Source organism: Pecten maximus, chromosome 1, assembly GCF_902652985.1.
Source record: "Pecten maximus chromosome 1, xPecMax1.1, whole genome shotgun sequence".
NCBI classification, from domain to species: domain Eukaryota; kingdom Metazoa; phylum Mollusca; class Bivalvia; order Pectinida; family Pectinidae; genus Pecten; species Pecten maximus.
Genome location: NC_047015.1, coordinates 35,667,952 through 35,685,719, shown reverse-complemented (window position 1 = coordinate 35,685,719; position 17,768 = coordinate 35,667,952). Strand labels below are relative to the sequence as shown.

At 40.6% G+C, this 17,768-nt stretch overlaps 1 protein-coding gene across 2 annotated transcripts in view; it reads left to right on the top strand.

Moving 5' to 3' along the window:
• The window catches only part of LOC117331911 (ankyrin repeat and fibronectin type-III domain-containing protein 1-like), a 196,723-nt gene that overhangs the window by 32,874 nt on the left and 146,081 nt on the right, over positions 1-17,768 (top strand). For both annotated transcript variants that reach the window (XM_033890897.1, XM_033890888.1), the window contains exon 3: positions 7,835-7,987. In XM_033890897.1, coding sequence (XP_033746788.1) covers positions 7,835-7,987 — 153 coding nt within the window. The remainder of the gene's footprint in view (positions 1-7,834; positions 7,988-17,768) is intronic.

Sequence of the window (17,768 nt, the reverse complement as noted above, 5' to 3'; positions counted from 1 at the left end):
TATGGTGGCACCATGGTCCCTCTCTTACCTGTAACTATGGTGGCACCTTGGTCCCTCTCTTGACTGTAAGTATGGTGGCACCATGGTCCCTCTCATACCTGTATCTATGGTGGCACAATGGTCCCTCTCTTCCTGTAACTATGGTGGCACCATGGTCCCTCTCTTGACTGTAACTATGGTGGCACCATGGTCCCTCTCATACCTGTATCTATGGTGGCACCTTGGTCCCTCTCTTGACTGTAACTATGGTGGCACCATTGTCCCTCTCATACCTGTATCTATGGTGGCACCATGGTCCCTCTCTTGGCTGTTACTATGGTGGCACCTTGGTCCCTCTCTTGACTGTAAGTATGGTGGCACCATGGTCCCTCTCATACCTGTATCTATGGTGGCACCATGGTCCCTCTCTTACCTGTAACTATGGTGGCACCATGGTCCCTCTCTTGACTGTAACTATGGTGCATGGTCCCTCTCATACCTGTATCTATGTTGGCACCATGGTCCCTTTCTTGATTGTAACTATGGTGGCACCATGGTCCCTCTCATACCTGTATCTATGGTGGCACCTTGGTCCCTCTCTTGACTGTAACTATGATGGCACCATTGTCCCTCTCATACCTGTATCTATGGTGGCACCATGGTCCCTCTCTTGACTGTAACTATGGTGGCATCTTGGTCCTTCTCTTGACTGTAACTATGGTGGCACCATGGTCCCTCTCATACCTGTATCTATGGTGGCACCTTGGTCCCTCTCTTGGCTGTAACTATGGTGGCACAATGGTCCCTTTCATACCTGTAACTATGGTGGCAGAATGGTCCCTTTCATACCTGTAACTATGGTGGCACCATGGTCCCTCTCATACCTGTATCTATGGTGGCACCATGGTCCCTCTCTTACCTGTAACTATGGTGGCACCATGGTCCCTCTCATACCTGTATCTATGGTGGCACCACGGTCCCTCTCATACCTGTAACTATGGTGTCACCATGGTCCCTCTCTTACCTGTAACTATGGTGGCACCATAGTCCCTCTCATACCAGTAACTATGGTGGCACCATGGTCCCTCTCATACCTGTAACTATGGTGGCACCTTGGTCCCTCTCTTGACTGTAACTATGGTGGCAGCATGGTCCCTCTCATACCTGTAACTATGGTGGCAGCATGGTCCCTCTCTTGACTGTAACTATGGTGGCAGCATGGTCCCTCTCTTGACTGTAACTATGGTGGCACCTTGGTCCCTTTCTTGACTGTAACTATGGTGGCACCATGGTCCCTCTCATACCTGTAGCTATGGTGGCACCATGGTCCCTCTCTTGACTGTAACTATGGTGGCGCCATGGTCCCTCTCATACCTGTATCTATGGTGGCACCATGGTCCCTCTGTTACCTGTAACTATGATGGCACCATGGTCCCTCTCTTGACTGTAAGTATGGTGGCACCATGGTCCCTCTCATACCTGTATCTATGGTGGCACCATGGTCCCTCTCTTACCTGTAGCTATGGTGGCACCATGGTCCCTCTCATACCTGTATCTATGGTGGCACCATGGTCCCTCTCTTGACTGTAACTATGATGGCACCATGGTCCCTCTCATACCTGTATCTATGGTGGCACCATGGTCCCTTTCTTGATTGTAACTATGGTGGCACCATGGTCCCTCTCATACCTGTATCTATGGTGGCACCTTGGTCCCTCTCTTGACTGTAACTATGGTGGCACCATTGTCCCTCTCATACCTGTATCTATGGTGGCACTATGGTCCCTCTCTTGACTGTAACTATGGTGGCACCTTGGTCCTTCTCTTGACTGTAACTATGGTGGCACCTTGGTCCCTCTCTTGACTGTAACTATGATGGCACCATGGTCCCTCTCATACCTGTATCTATGGTGGCACCATGGTCCCTCTCTTGACTGTAACTATGGTGGCACCATGGTCCCTCTCATACCTGTATCTATGTTGGCACCATGGTCCCTTTCTTGATTGTAACTATGGTGGCACCATGGTCCCTCTCATACCTGTATCTATGGTGGCACCTTGGTCCCTCTCTTGACTGTAACTATGATGGCACCATTGTCCCTCTCATACCTGTAACTATGGTGGCACCATGGTCCCTCTCTTGACTGTAACTATGGTGGCATCTTGGTCCTTCTCTTGACTGTAACTATGGTGGCACCATGGTCCCTCTCATACCTGTATCTATGGTGGCACCTTGGTCCCTCTCTTGGCTGTAACTATGGTGGCACAATGGTCCCTTTCATACCTGTAACTATGGTGGCACCATGGTCCCTCTCATACCTGTATCTATGGTGGCACCATGGTCCCTCTCTTACCTGTAACTATGGTGGCACCATGGTCCCTCTCATACCTGTATCTATGGTGGCACCACGGTCCCTCTCATACCTGTAACTATGGTGGCACCATGGTCCCTCTCTTACCTGTAACTATGGTGGCACCTTGGTCCCTCTCTTGACTGTAAGTATGGTGGCACCATGGTCCCTCTCATACCTGTATCTATGGTGGCACAATGGTCCCTCTCTTCCTGTAACTATGGTGACACCATGGTTCCTCTCTTGACTGTAACTATGGTGGCACCATGGTCCCTCTCATACCTGTATCTATGGTGGCACCTTGGTCCCTCTCTTGACTCTAACTATGGTGGCACCATTGTCCCTCTCATACCTGTATCTATGGTGGCAGCATGGTCCCTCTCTTGACTGTAACTATGGTGGCACCATGGTCCCTCTCATACCTGTATCTATGGTGGCACCATGGTCCCTCTCTTACCTGTAACTATGGTGGCACCATGGTCCCTCTCATACCTGTATCTATGGTGGCACCACGGTCCCTCTCATACCTGTAACTATGGTGTCACCATGGTCCCTCTCTTACCTGTAACTATGGTGGCACCATAGTCCCTCTCATACCAGTAACTATGGTGGCACCATGGTCCCTCTCATACCTGTAACTATGGTGGCACCTTGGTCCCTCTCTTGACTGTAACTATGGTGGCAGCATGGTCCCTCTCATACCTGTAACTATGGTGGCAGCATGGTCCCTCTCTTGACTGTAACTATGGTGGCAGCATGGTCCCTCTCTTGACTGTAACTATGGTGGCACCTTGGTCCCTTTCTTGACTGTAACTATGGTGGCACCATGGTCCCTCTCATACCTGTAACTATGGTGGCACCATGGTCCCTCTCTTGACTGTAACTATGGTGGCGCCATGGTCCCTCTCATACCTGTATCTATGGTGGCACCATGGTCCCTCTGTTACCTGTAACTATGGTGGCACCTTGGTCCCTCTCTTGACTGTAAGTATGGTGGCACCATGGTCCCTCTCATACCTGTATCTATGGTGGCACCATGGTCCCTCTCTTACCTGTAGCTATGGTGGCACCATGGTCCCTCTCATACCTGTATCTATGGTGGCACCATGGTCCCTCTCTTGACTGTAACTATGATGGCACCATGGTCCCTCTCATACCTGTATCTATGGTGGCACCATGGTCCCTCTCTTGACTGTAACTATGGTGGCACCATGGTCCCTCTCATACCTGTATCTATGTTGGCACCATGGTCCCTTTCTTGATTGTAACTATGGTGGCACCATGGTCCCTCTCATACCTGTATCTATGGTGGCAGCATGGTCCCTGTCATACCTGTAACTATGGTGGCACCATTGTCCCTCTCATACCTGTATCTATGGTGGCACCATGGTCCCTCTCTGGACTGTAACTATGGTGGCACCTTGGTCCTTCTCTTGACTGTAACTATGGTGGCATCTTGGTCCCTCTCTTGACTGTAACTATGGTGGCACCATGGTCCATCTCGTACCTGTATCTATGGTGGCACCTTGGTCCCTCTCTTGGCTGTAACTATGGTGGCACAATGGTCTCTTTCATTCCTGTAACTATGGTAGCACCTTGGTCCCTGTCTTGACTGTAAGTATGGTGGCACCATGGTCCCTCTCATACCTGTATCTATGGTGGCACCATGGTCCCTCTCTTACCTGTAACTATGGTGGCACCATGGTCCCTCTCATACCTGTATCTATGGTGGCACCATGGTCCCTCTCATACCTGTAACTATGGTGGCACCATGGTCCCTCTCTTACCTGTAACTATGGTGGCACCATGGTCCCTCTCATACCAGTAACTATGGTGGCACCATGGTCCCTCTCATACCTGTAACTATGGTGGCACCATGGTCCCTCTCTTACCTGTATCTATGGTGGCACCATGGTCCTTCTCTTACCTGTATCTATGGTGGCACCATGGTCCCTCTCATACCTGTAACTATGGTGGCACCATGGTCCCTCTCATACCAGTAACTATGGTGGCACCATGGTCCCTCTCTTACCAGTAACTATGGTGGCACCATGGTCCCTCTCATACCAGTATCTATGGTGGCACCATGGTCCCTCTCTTGTTGTGATATTTTTTTACATTTATTCAGTAATTGTTAAGATGAGGTTCTACTCAAAACAGACCCATATAAGACAGTCCAAAAGATGTTGTGGACTTGACACGTGTAAACCTGTAGTGATGTGTTGTACAGAAGTGAACACAAGTCAGTTTCAGGTTAATTTTCTCACTTGGTAAAATTATTCAAAATAATTACTTGTATTGTCATCCAGGTGCAAGGTATTTTCAGCGGATATGTTGACAATGACACATCTGATGTCTGGAAATGAGTCTTTCAGAAATGTTCCAAACCTGATTGAAGAAATCAGGAAAAAAAATTGTGTTTTTAACATTCAGGTTTACAAAACCATTGTGTGTAAAGCTCAGTTTCCCCCTGTTTGTTAACTATGGTAGTGTAAACACCTGTCGTGATGTGACATTTTGATGACTACAATCTAGCTGTCACCTTTATCGGACAAATGACCAGTGAAATATATGTACACAGAGGTGTAAAGTGTAGGAGATTGTAACATCAAATCTACATCTGGTGGCTGGGGTTCAATTCCACATTTGGGCATGAAAATGTATATTGGGTCACCTGCCTGACCACCTGGGTTACTCAAGTTTCTTCCCGTACTAGACTCCTCCCGTGCTTCAACAGGCATGGTTGATATAAGTTGACATAACTTGTTTCGCAATTGTAAAAAAACATAAGTAATGATAATTAACTGACATCCAATTGTACAACTTTAACGATTGTGTACCTATCCTGTTTATTCAGAGTTCAACGTCCTCACAACAAGTCAGTATCGTATATCATGAGGATGGAGGAACTGTCTGGCATTGTAACACACAGTGGAATGTGAAAATATCAACGTTTTAGGAGCAGATTGTATCATGGCTGCTTGATTGATATCCAGCTTGTTGATTTAGATTTTTATTAAGTGTTAATCGTTTTGTGGGATCTTGATGATTATAGATTACACACACTAATATTGACCCAGTACATTATTGGATCCACAAAATATGTGAATGAAGAAAATCTGTAACAGGTTCATATGTAATATGTGGAGGTGTTAGAATTCCTTCACCAGTATGCTATTAATCCATGAAGTAAGAATGGTAAACAAGAATGTGAATGTCCCTACCTCTCCAACATCCTTTATGTCTCTCAAATATTATATGTATGCTAGACTTTAGAGCCATCTTTAGTTTATTATTGAGAAATAAAGAAATCACCTGTTTACAGATTGAAAAATGTGTATTCTGAAAGCTGACATTGACCAATGATTGACTGAGATATAGCAGACTTAGATTAAGATGGATTATTTGGTAGGACAGGGCAGTAAATCAGGTTTCTATGTAAGGGTGTCCTTATAATCAGGTGTCAGTAAATCAAGGTTTCTATGTATGTAAGGATGTCATTATAATCAGGTGTCAGTAAATCAGGTTTCTATATATGTAAGGGTGTCATTATAATCAGGTGTCAGTAAATCAAGGTTTCTATGTATGTAATGGTGTCATTATAATCAGGTGTCAGTAAATCAAGGTTTCTATGTATGTAAGGGTGTCATTATAATCAGGTGTCAGTAAATCAAGGTTTCTATATATGTAAGGGTATCGTTATAATCAGGTGTCAGTAAATCAGGTTTCTATGTAAGGGTGTCATTATAATCAGGTGTCAGTAAATCAAGGTTTCTATATATGTAAGGGTGTCATTATAATCAGGTGTCAGTAAATCAAGGTTTCTATATATGTAAGGGTGTCATTATAATCAGGTGTCAGTATATCAGGTTTCTATGTATGTAAGGGTGTCATTATAATCAGGTGTCAGTAAATCAAGGTTTCTATATATGTAAGGGTGTCATTATAATCAGGTGTCAGTATATCAGGTTACTATGTCATTATAATCAGGTGTCAGTAAATCAGGTTTCTATATATGTAAGGGTGTCAGTATAAGCAGGTGTCAGTAAATCAGGTTTCTATATATGTAAGGATGTCATTATAATCAGGTGTCAGTAAATCAAGGTTTCTATGTATGTAATGGTGTCATTATAATCAGGTGTCAGTAAATCAAGGTTTTCTATGTATGTAAGGGTGTCGTTATAATCAGGTGTCAGTAAATCAGGTTTCAATATATGTAAGGATGTCGTTATAATCAGGTGTCAGTAAATCAAGGTTTCTATGTATGTAAGGATGTTGTTATACTGTAAATCACTTATATTTTGCGAGTACTTAATTTCGCGAACTCACCTAATTTGACTTATTTGTGAATACATAATTTCGCGAATTCTGTTCTCAAAATGACTTTAAATTTGGGAATGACGTTGACAGATCGGCGATATTTCCATGAAAGTCATGTGATTCAATCATGTGATATCGATGTCTGGCCATACTGAATTGTAGTGAAGTGCTATGTATACATGTAACCTTACATAACTTACAACAGGGTGGGTTATAAAGTACGACGTATTTCGGGTGACCATCCGGGATCCTCGTGACCGTACCTATTGTACTTAAATTAACTACTTTTAAAACGTCGTCAAGAAGTTAATGTAGTCCGAGTTCAACCACAATATCAGTGTTCAGTGGGGTTATGTGTGTGTGAAATTTTGGTGTTTTGTGATATAAAAACACACTCTGATATAAGTATATAATCTATCATTCTATCATTAATTTAACGGCGATATTTGATTACGATAGATTCAAAATGGACACCACTTAGTATTCTTGTCATTCTTATACAAATATTCGCGAGGGATTTGAATTCGCGTTTGACTCTCCTCACGAATTAATGCAAAAATAAATCCCACGCGAAATTTAAGTGATTTACAGTAATTATGTGTTGGTGAAAACAGGCAACTATGTATGTAAGGGTGTCATTATAATTTTATAATTAGGAATCTGCGAAAACAGCTGTCAGTAAAACAGGTTTCACAACATAACAGATGTTAGATGTCAGAAATGGTAGGCTCATTCACATCAAATGTCAGTTAAGTCAGGTTTCACTGTATATTACAGAATGTCCTTCACATCAAATGTCAGTTAAGTCAGGTTTCACTGTATATTACAGAATGTCCTTCACATCAAATGTCAGTTAAGTCAGGTTTCACTGTATATTACAGAATGTCCGTCACATCAAATGTCAGTTAAGTCAGGTTTCACTGTATATTACAGAATGTCCATCACATCAAATGTCAGTTAAGTCATTTTTCACTTTGTATTGAGACTGTTTTTAAAGAGAGTGTACAGTATAGAATGTCCATAAAGTCAATATTCAGTATAATTCATTTCACAGTTCTACAGAATATCAGTCACAATACTTTAGGATGCTGGTCAAGTCAGGTTTCAGTTGATTCAGACTTTACTTTATTTTAAGTAAAATCAGATACTAGAGAAAGTTAAACACTAAATCATTGTGTTTGTAGTCAGGAGGACAGCAGTAGTGCTGAACCGGAGCTGTACTGCTTTGAAGACTTCGTCCCAGGTATTGATGAAGTACCTACGGCTCTCATGGTATCCCCTAAAGGCAGAGCAGGATTGTCACGGTCAGATAGCCTCTTTACACCGACCATAACTGGGTAAGTGTAGTACTTTTTGTGTCACCTGCAAAAAGCAGGCAACATATATAGTAGGTGTCACTATCGCTATGTCGGTGGCAGTGTTCATACAGAGGTTTCCATGCGATAACTCAAGTTCCCTTGGACCAATCAAACATGCAGACCTTTCTTACTAAAAGTGCTCACTTGGCAATTGCTTTTCAGGTCCAAAGGTCAAAGGTCAAGGTCACGTGCTAAAAATTGAAAAGTTGTTTCCTAGTGATAACTAAAGTTCCTTTGGGCCCATAATTCTCAATATGTATGCAGTTTTTCCTTACCACAAGTGCTTGCATGGGATTGTTTTTTCACTGGTCCAAAGGTCAAGGTCACTGTACTGTAAATAGAAAATCTGTTTCCATGCAATAACTCTTCTCTTGAGGCAATCAAACTTCTTGAGGTGCTCATTTACCGAAAGTTCCTGCTCTGTATTGCTGAATTTTGAGCATATTTGAGTGATGCTGGTCTTGCTTATACTTTTAACATTATTTCTTGAAGTGAAAAATATATATACTTCTTCGTAATCACTCAACTTGCCATACAGGCAACACATCCTCTTTCGTGGAATTCTTGTTTAAACATCTGTTATTGCAGGATAAGAGCATTTGTTAACCCTTATCTGCCAAACGTGGCATAATATGCATCTTGTTCAAACCCCGTTCCCACCACCAAGTGCATCATTTGCCGCTTGGTATAACCCTTGTTTACTCTGCTGACAGTGGCAATAACTGCTTTTGGGGGTTGCCTAATTGCGTATAAAACAATATTGAAACAATTACTGCTAGCTTTACTTAATATTGATGGCGTAATACCGAATCTGATTGGCTGACCAGGAATTTTCCCTAGTTTGTTCTAGAACCGATAGAACACCGGTGATTTGAGTTACTTCTATCGAATGGTAAAATGGCTGATGGTATTGGTACGGAGGAAGATTGGCTTTATGTTTTGCAACAAGTATTTAATAATTAAGGTAATCTGATAAAGATTGAAAGAATTGAGCTCAAGTATGAATTGAGGAATACCGATATCATGCAGGTATTAAGTTTGAGCTGTTGAATAAAGATCAAAATGTCCAAGAAGATGAGGAAGATATATAGCGATGGATCAAACCACACTCCCAGTTGATCACTAAGGCTTTCAGAGGGGTCCCACTCAGTATGTCAGAGTTTTCAAATACCATGCTATGGAGACTTCATATATACCGTATTTGACCTAATAAGGGCGCGTGCCCTAATAAGGGCGCCACTACCTTTTTTCAAGGAAATAAATCTTTGACCGAGTGTCAAAATGATGTTCAAAAGTAATAATTCATGTGAAATGTTTTGCTACTTTATGTGTTCAATTTTCTTCAGCAAATTAAGTAACTGGAACACAAGTTTTCGCCACATTTTGTCTATTCCTACAAATGACATGTCAGTGCAAAGAGCACCCGAAACTAAACACACATACAAATAATAACTTACCATCTTTATTTGAAGATAAAGTAAAAGACTTCATTCTTGTTAATAAATAAATTTTGTTCAGAACACAAAGCTAGTAAAAGACATTGTAAATCAATTATTAGGTCAAAGAAAAGGATGTCTGATATGATCTGGGAAATCACCTGTGTCTATAAATAGAACACAAAAGAGTTCCATTTGAACATAAATGGTGGAACACACGATCTCTGGTCTAAAGATCAGCTGGCAGCCGCATGGTTTACAAGTTTACAGGAATATTCAAGTGATGTTTAAGCTTAATATATGATAATGAATAGAAATCTTCATCTGCAATAATTTTATGACTGAACATTTTATGGGTATTCTGCTATAAGGTATAGTCTGTTTCATAAAACTTCAGAATAACTTATCTTAATAAGGGCGCCCCCACTATCAATTACCCGCGCCCTGCGCCCTTATTAGGTCAAATACGGTATTGATTTTATTATTTATATCATTTTAGGATAAGTGAAACGTTATCGTTACCAAAATCAATAGGCTCACGAAGAATTTAATTGATACTCTGGCCAAGCCCCTTCAAAAACCCGGCCCAGATGCATGGGTATCTATGACTGTTGATGAGATGATTTTTTTTTTTTTTTCACTTGAGAAGTAACAATGGATGTCATTCAGAAATTAAATCAGATTTGGAAAATAGATGAATATACAATGCTAATTACGATTGCAATGATTTTATGAAAATCAATTACAACTCATATATCATTGCAGATAAAACTGTCTTTATTTCACAAATTGTTTTAAAGTAAATGAATACATTTACTTTAGTGTTATGGCATACATCACATAACAAAGGAAAAGGTGATGATGTATATCTACTGATCAAAACATGATATGAGTTTTTTCTTCTAGAGTTATAACTTAGTCTCTACCACAATAGTGTACTTGGCAATGGGATGTATACTGTACTTGGCAATGGGATGTATACTGTACTTGGCAATGGGATGTATACTGAAGGGATAAGGGTTAACACTGTGTATCATCAGGGACACTCATGACCGTGGATTAGACTAAGATCATGACTATAGTGTGAAAGCTAGAATGGTGAGAACTATCATTGGGTTGAAAGTAAGTTCAGGACCAAATGGTCTGAGAGTAAGTTCAGGACCAAATGGTCTGAGGGTAAGTTTAGGACTAAATGGTCTGAGAGTAAGTTCAGGACCAAATGGTCTGAGAGTAAGTTCAGGACTAAATGGTCTGAGGGTAAGTTCAGGACCAAATGGTCTGAGGGTAAGTTCAGGACTAAATGGTCTGAGAGTAAGTTCAGGACCAAATGGTCTGAGAGTAAGTTCAGGACTAAATGGTCTGAGGGTAAGTTCAGGACTAAATGGTCTGAGGGTAAGTTCAGGACTAAATGGTCTGAGGGTAAGTTCAGGACTAAATGGTCTGAGGGTAAGTTCAGGACCAAATGGTCTGAGGGTAAGTTCAGGACTAAATGATTTAGTCTGAGGGTAAGTTCAGGACCAAATGGTCTGAGGGTAAGTTCAGGACCAAATGTTCTGAGGGTAAGTTCAGGACCAAATGGTCTGAGAGTAAGTTCAGGACTAAATGGTCTGAGGGTAAGTTCAGGACTAAATGGTCTGAGGGTAAGTTCAGGACTAAATGGTCTGAGGGTAAGTTCAGGACCAAATGGTCTGAGGGTAAGTTTAGGACTAAATGGTCTGAGAGTAAGTTCAGGACCAAATGGTCTGAGAGTAAGTTCAGGACTAAATGGTCTGAGGGTAAGTTTAGGACTAAATGGTCTGAGAGTAAGTTCAGGACCAAATGGTCTGAGAGTAAGTTCAGGACTAAATGGTCTGAGGGTAAGTTCAGGACCAAATGGTCTGAGGGTAAGTTCAGGACTAAATGGTCTGAGGGTAAGTTCAGGACCAAATGGTCTGAGGGTAAGTTCAGGACTAAATGGTCTGAGAGTAAGTTCGGGACCAAATGGTCTGAGAGTAAGTTCAGGACCAAATGGTCTGAGAGTAAGTTCAGGACTAAATGGTCTGAGGGTAAGTTCAGGACTAAATGGTCTGAGGGTAAGTTCAGGACTAAATGGTCTGAGGGTAAGTTCAGGACTAAATGGTCTGAGGGTAAGTTCAGGACCAAATGGTCTGAGGGTAAGTTCAGGACTAAATGATTTAGTCTGAGGGTAAGTTCAGGACCAAATGGTCTGAGGGTAAGTTCAGGACCAAATGGTCTGAGGGTAAGTTCAGGACCAAATGGTCTGAGAGTAAGTTCAGGACTAAATGGTCTGAGGGTAAGTTCAGGACTAAATGGTCTGAGGGTAAGTTCAGGACTAAATGGTCTGAGGGTAAGTTCAGGACCAAATGGTCTGAGGGTAAGTTTAGGACTAAATGGTCTGAGAGTAAGTTCAGGACCAAATGGTCTGAGAGTAAGTTCAGGACTAAATGGTCTGAGGGTAAGTTTAGGACTAAATGGTCTGAGAGTAAGTTCAGGACCAAATGGTCTGAGAGTAAGTTCAGGACTAAATGGTCTGAGGGTAAGTTCAGGACCAAATGGTCTGAGGGTAAGTTCAGGACTAAATGGTCTGAGGGTAAGTTCAGGACCAAATGGTCTGAGGGTAAGTTCAGGACTAAATGGTCTGAGAGTAAGTTCGGGACCAAATGGTCTGAGAGTAAGTTCAGGACCAAATGGTCTGAGAGTAAGTTCAGGACTAAATGGTCTGAGGGTAAGTTCAGGACTAAATGGTCTGAGAGTAAGTTTAGGACTAAGTGGTCTGAGAGTAAGTTCAGGACTAAATGGTCTGAGAGTAAGTTTAGGACCAAATGGTCTGAGAGTAAGTTTAGGACCAAATAGTCTGAGGGTAAGTTCAGGACCAAATGGTCTGAGAGTAAGTTCAGGACTAAATGGTCTGAGGGTAAGTTCAGGACTAAATGGTCTGAGGGTAAGTTCAGGACTAAATGATTTAGTCTGAGGGTAAGTTCGGGACCAAATGGTCTGAGAGTAAGTTCAGGACCAAATGGTCTGAGAGTAAGTTCAGGACTAAATGGTATGAGGGTAAGTTCAGGACCAAATGGTCTGAGGGTAAGTTCAGGACTAAATGGTCTGAGGGTAAGTTCAGGACTAAATGGTCTGAGGGTAAGTTCAGGACTAAATGGTCTGAGGGTAAGTTCAGGACTAAATGGTCTGAGGGTAAGTTCAGGACTAAATGGTCTGAGGGTAAGTTCAGGACCAAATGGTCTGAGATTAAGTTTAGGACCAAATGGTCTGAGGGTAAGTTCAGGACTAAATGATTTAGTCTTAGGGTAAGTTCAGGACCAAATGGTCTGAGAGTAAGTTCAGGACCAAATAATCTGAGGGTAAGTTCAGGACCAAATGTTCTGAGAGTAAGTTCAGGACCAAATGTTCTGAGGGTAAGTTCAGGACTTAATGGTCTGAGAGTAAGTTTAGGACCAAATGGTCTGAGAGTTTGTTCAAGACCATGGTTTCATAGTAAGCTCAGGACTATAGTTATGGAGAACATTCATGAATATGGTCAGAGAGTAAGTTTAGGACTAAATGGTCTGAGAGTAAGTTCATGGTTTCATAGTAAGAGAGTAAGTTCATGGTTTCATAGTAAGCTCAGGACTTTTATAAGTTAGAGAGTACGTTAATGACTATAGCTTGAGAGTTAAAGCTCTGCGGGACTATGAGAGTTAGTTCACACTTGTGATCTGGGTAAAATCACAACTATAAAGAAATGCCTGAGAATTCAACGTTACCCTTGGACATTGAACCCCAGTGGTGTCAGTGTATGTAATTGGTGTGTCCAGTAGTACTCTGATTTTCTCCTGCGGGAGGTGGATTCAGAGGAGGAGGGACCCGTGTCTAAGATGTGAATGATTCCTTATTCTACATACCGTAATAAATGTGATTCTTTGTATTCTAATGTCCCGTAGGTGTTCAGTGATGCGAAAGTGTTATTAACATTTGGTTTCTCCTAAGTATTGTTGTTTACATTTGGAGCATGTGACCAGCATGCAGACCAGGTTTTTGGTTGTGCGGCATCCTCTTAGTTTGCATGTGTACTTAAGTTTGGTGTGTGTGCAAACAAAGCGTTTGCTTTTGTTCGTGGAACGCCTGACTATTAGTAATGGTTTGACTCAAGCGCTGGATGCTTTTGTTCGTGGAATGCCCAACACTTTATCACTAGCCCAATACCTCTGGGTTGCGAGTTCGAAACCTCCTTGGGGCAGTTGCTAGGTACTGACCATAGGCCCATGGTTTTTCTCTGGGTACTCCGGCTTTCTTCAACCTTCAAAACCTGGCACGTCCTTAAATGACCCTGGCTGTTAATAGGACGTTAAACAAATAAGCATAAAGGTAAATTCCCCCATACCTTAACATTCAACCAAACGACCTTGAAATGCTAAGTTGTACTTTTATATTATCTAAAATAGATATTTATGTTAGGGTGAAGAGTTTCTGCTCTCTGCATTGTATCCAATAAAGAGGAGTTCTTATATGTGGTATTTACATGATTGGAGTTGCTTGCCCTTTTACTGTAGAAGATTGAGATTTAATTTAATATACTGAAGAAATATGTATATTTAATTTCCTTTTTCACAAAAACATGTCTGTTCAACTCTAGCACTGGGGATTTGAGCCTCAGACATCCTTTCAATTTTAGAGCAGGGAGCTTATATATATCTACTAGCTTACCAATGTGATACTTCTTGTTTTAAAACTTTTATGCAGAGTTATTTAAAGAATCAAAATATTTTATCTTCCACAAAACACGTATAAAAAATGTCAAAATTTTGTAATATCTGCATCGCAAAATGTTTACAGATTTACAGGAATTAGTAACATCACTGTGGCTGAAAATGAAACAATATCACTGACTGTATAATATTGTAATAAAATGGATCTAGAATGTATATTATAGTAATAAGATTGATCTAAAATGTATAATATTGTAAAACAAATTTATCTAGAATGTCTGATATTGTAATAGAATTTATCTAGAATGTATCAGTATGATATTGTAATAGAATTTATAAACTGTTAACAGTTTTTATGTTCACAGAGAGAATTTGTAATCAAATTGATCCAGGAAAAAAACAAGCTGTAGAGTACATATATAGGCTATGAAAACAATCTGATCAAAAAATTGTGGAAAACAAATATATCACAGAAATTCAATGCCATGTCCAACATAAAATATGATGTTATTGTCAACAATTGTCTAGGTCTACAAATAGAATGCCATATCAATGATCAGTTAAAAATAGAATGTTTTTTACACTGCAATTCCATAGATCAGCCCTTAAATCACCAGACATTGTTGGATCAATGTCACTCAATTTAGCTGGTGAAATATTTGTTGTGGATTATTTTAAGATTAAATGCTTATTTTTTCATGTTTAATTTTTACTTTATTTATTCATTTTTTTGGTCAAAGGTGAAAAATTGTGAATAATGTGCCCTCATGTCCCTTACACAATAAAGACCTCCTACACAACATATGTCAATTAAATAGAACAACTTATAAACAGTCGCAAACAAACCTGTCTATAAGTCACAATTAAACCTGTCTATAACAGTCACAATTAAACCTGTCTATAGCAGTCACAATTAAACCTGTCTATAACAGTCGCAAACAAACCTGTCTCTAACAGTCACAATTAAACCTGTCTATAACAGTCACAATCAAACCTGTCTATAACAATCACAATCAATCCTGTCTATAACAGTCACAATAAAACCTGTCTATAACAGTCACAATCAAACCTGCCTATAACAGTCACAATTAAACCTGTCTATAACAGTCACAATCAAACCTGTCTATAAGTCACATTTAAACCTGTCTATAACAGTCACAATTAAACCTGTCTATAACAGTCACAATCAAACCTGTCTATAACAGTCACAATCAAACCTGTCTATAACAGTCACAATCAAACCTGTCTATAACAGTCACAATTAAACCTGTCTGTAACAGTCACAATCAAACCTGTCTATAACAGTCACAATCAAACCTGATTAAGTCTGATATGACTGACATATAGGAGTCACACTACCCAATCAGTGTAGAGTGTCAGTAATACTGTATGATATGACTGACATATAGATGTCACACTACCCAATCAGTGTAGAGTGTCAGTAATACTGTATGATATGACTGACATATAGATGTCACACTACCCAATCAGTGTAGAGTGTCAGTAATACTGTATGATATGACTGACATGAGTCACACTACCCAATCAGTGTAGAGTGTCAGTAATACTGTATGATATGACTGACATGAGTCACACTACCCAATCAGTGTAGAGTGTCAGTAATACTGTATGATATGACTGACATATAGATGTCACACTACCCAATCAGTGTAGAGTGTCAGTAATACTGTATGATATGACTGACATAGAGTCACACTACCCAATCAGTGTAGAGTGTCAGTAATACTGTATGATATGACTGACATAGATGTCACACTACCCAATCAGTGTAGAGTGTCAGTAATACTGTATGATATGACTGACATGTGTCACACTACCCAATCAGTGTAGAGTGTCAGTAATACTGTATGATATGACTGACATATAGATGTCACACTACCCAATCAGTGTAGAGTGTCAGTAATACTGTATGATATGACTGACATGAGTCACACTACCCAATCAGTGTAGAGTGTCAGTAATACTGTATGATATGACTGACATGAGTCACACTACCCAATCAGTGTAGAGTGTCAGTAATACTGTATGATATGACTGACATAGAGGTGTCACACTACCCAATCAGTGTAGAGTGTCAGTAATACTGTATGATATGACTGACATGAGTCACACTACCCAATCAGTGTAGAGTGTCAGTAATACTGTATGATATGACTGACATGAGTCACACTACCCAATCAGTGTAGAGTGTCAGTAATACTGTATGATATGACTGACATATAGATGTCACACTACCCAATCAGTGTAGAGTGTCAGTAATACTGTATGATATGACTGACATATAGATGTCACACTACCCAATCAGTGTAGAGTGTCAGTAATACTGTATGATATGACTGACATATAGATGTCACACTACCCAATCAGTGTAGAGTGTCAGTAATACTGTATGATATGACTGACATAGAGGTGTCACACTACCCAATCAGTGTAGAGTGTCAGTAATACTGTATGATATGACTGACATGTGTCACACTACCCAATCAGTGTAGAGTGTTAGTAATACTGTATGATATGACTGACATATAGATGTCACACTACCCAATCAGTGTAGAGTGTCAGTAATACTGTATGATATGACTGACATATAGGTGTCACACTACCCAATCAGTGTAGAGTGTCAGTAATACTGTATGATATGACTGACATGAGTCACACTACCCAATCAGTGTAGAGTGTCAGTAATACTGTATGATATGACTGACATGAGTCACACTACCCAATCAGTGTAGAGTGTCAGTAATACTGTATGATATGACTGACATATAGATGTCACACTACCCAATCAGTGTAGAGTGTCAGTAATACTGTATGATATGACTGACATAGAGGTGTCACACTACCCAATCAGTGTAGAGTGTCAGTAATACTGTATGATATGACTGACATAGAGGTGTCACACTACCCAATCAGTGTAGAGTGTCAGTAATACTGTATGATATGACTGACATGAGTCACACTACCCAATCAGTGTAGAGTGTCAGTAATACTGTATGATATGACTGACATAGAGGTGTCACACTACCCAATCAGTGTAGAGTGTCAGTAATACTGTATGATATGACTGACATAGAGGTGTCACACTACCCAATCAGTGTAGAGTGTCAGTAATACTGTATGATATGACTGACATATAGATGTCACACTACCCAATCAGTGTAGAGTGTCAGTAATACTGTATGATATGACTGACATATAGATGTCACACTACCCAATCAGTGTAGAGTGTCAGTAATACTGTATGATATGACTGACATATAGGTGTCACACTACCCAATCAGTGTAGAGTGTCAGTAATACTGTATGATATGACTGACATATAGGTGTCACACTACCCAATCAGTGTAGAGTGTCAGTAATACTGTATGATATGACTGACATATAGATGTCACACTACCCAATCAGTGTAGAGTGTCAGTAATACTGTATGATATGACTGACATATAGATGTCACACTACCCAATCAGTGTAGAGTGTCAGTAATACTGTATGATATGACTGACATAAAGGTGTCACACTACGGTACCCAATCAGTGTCAATATGAGCGACCTAATTAAATTACCTGTTTGTCAATCTTGTTATGGTTTTCAGGACATAGGACC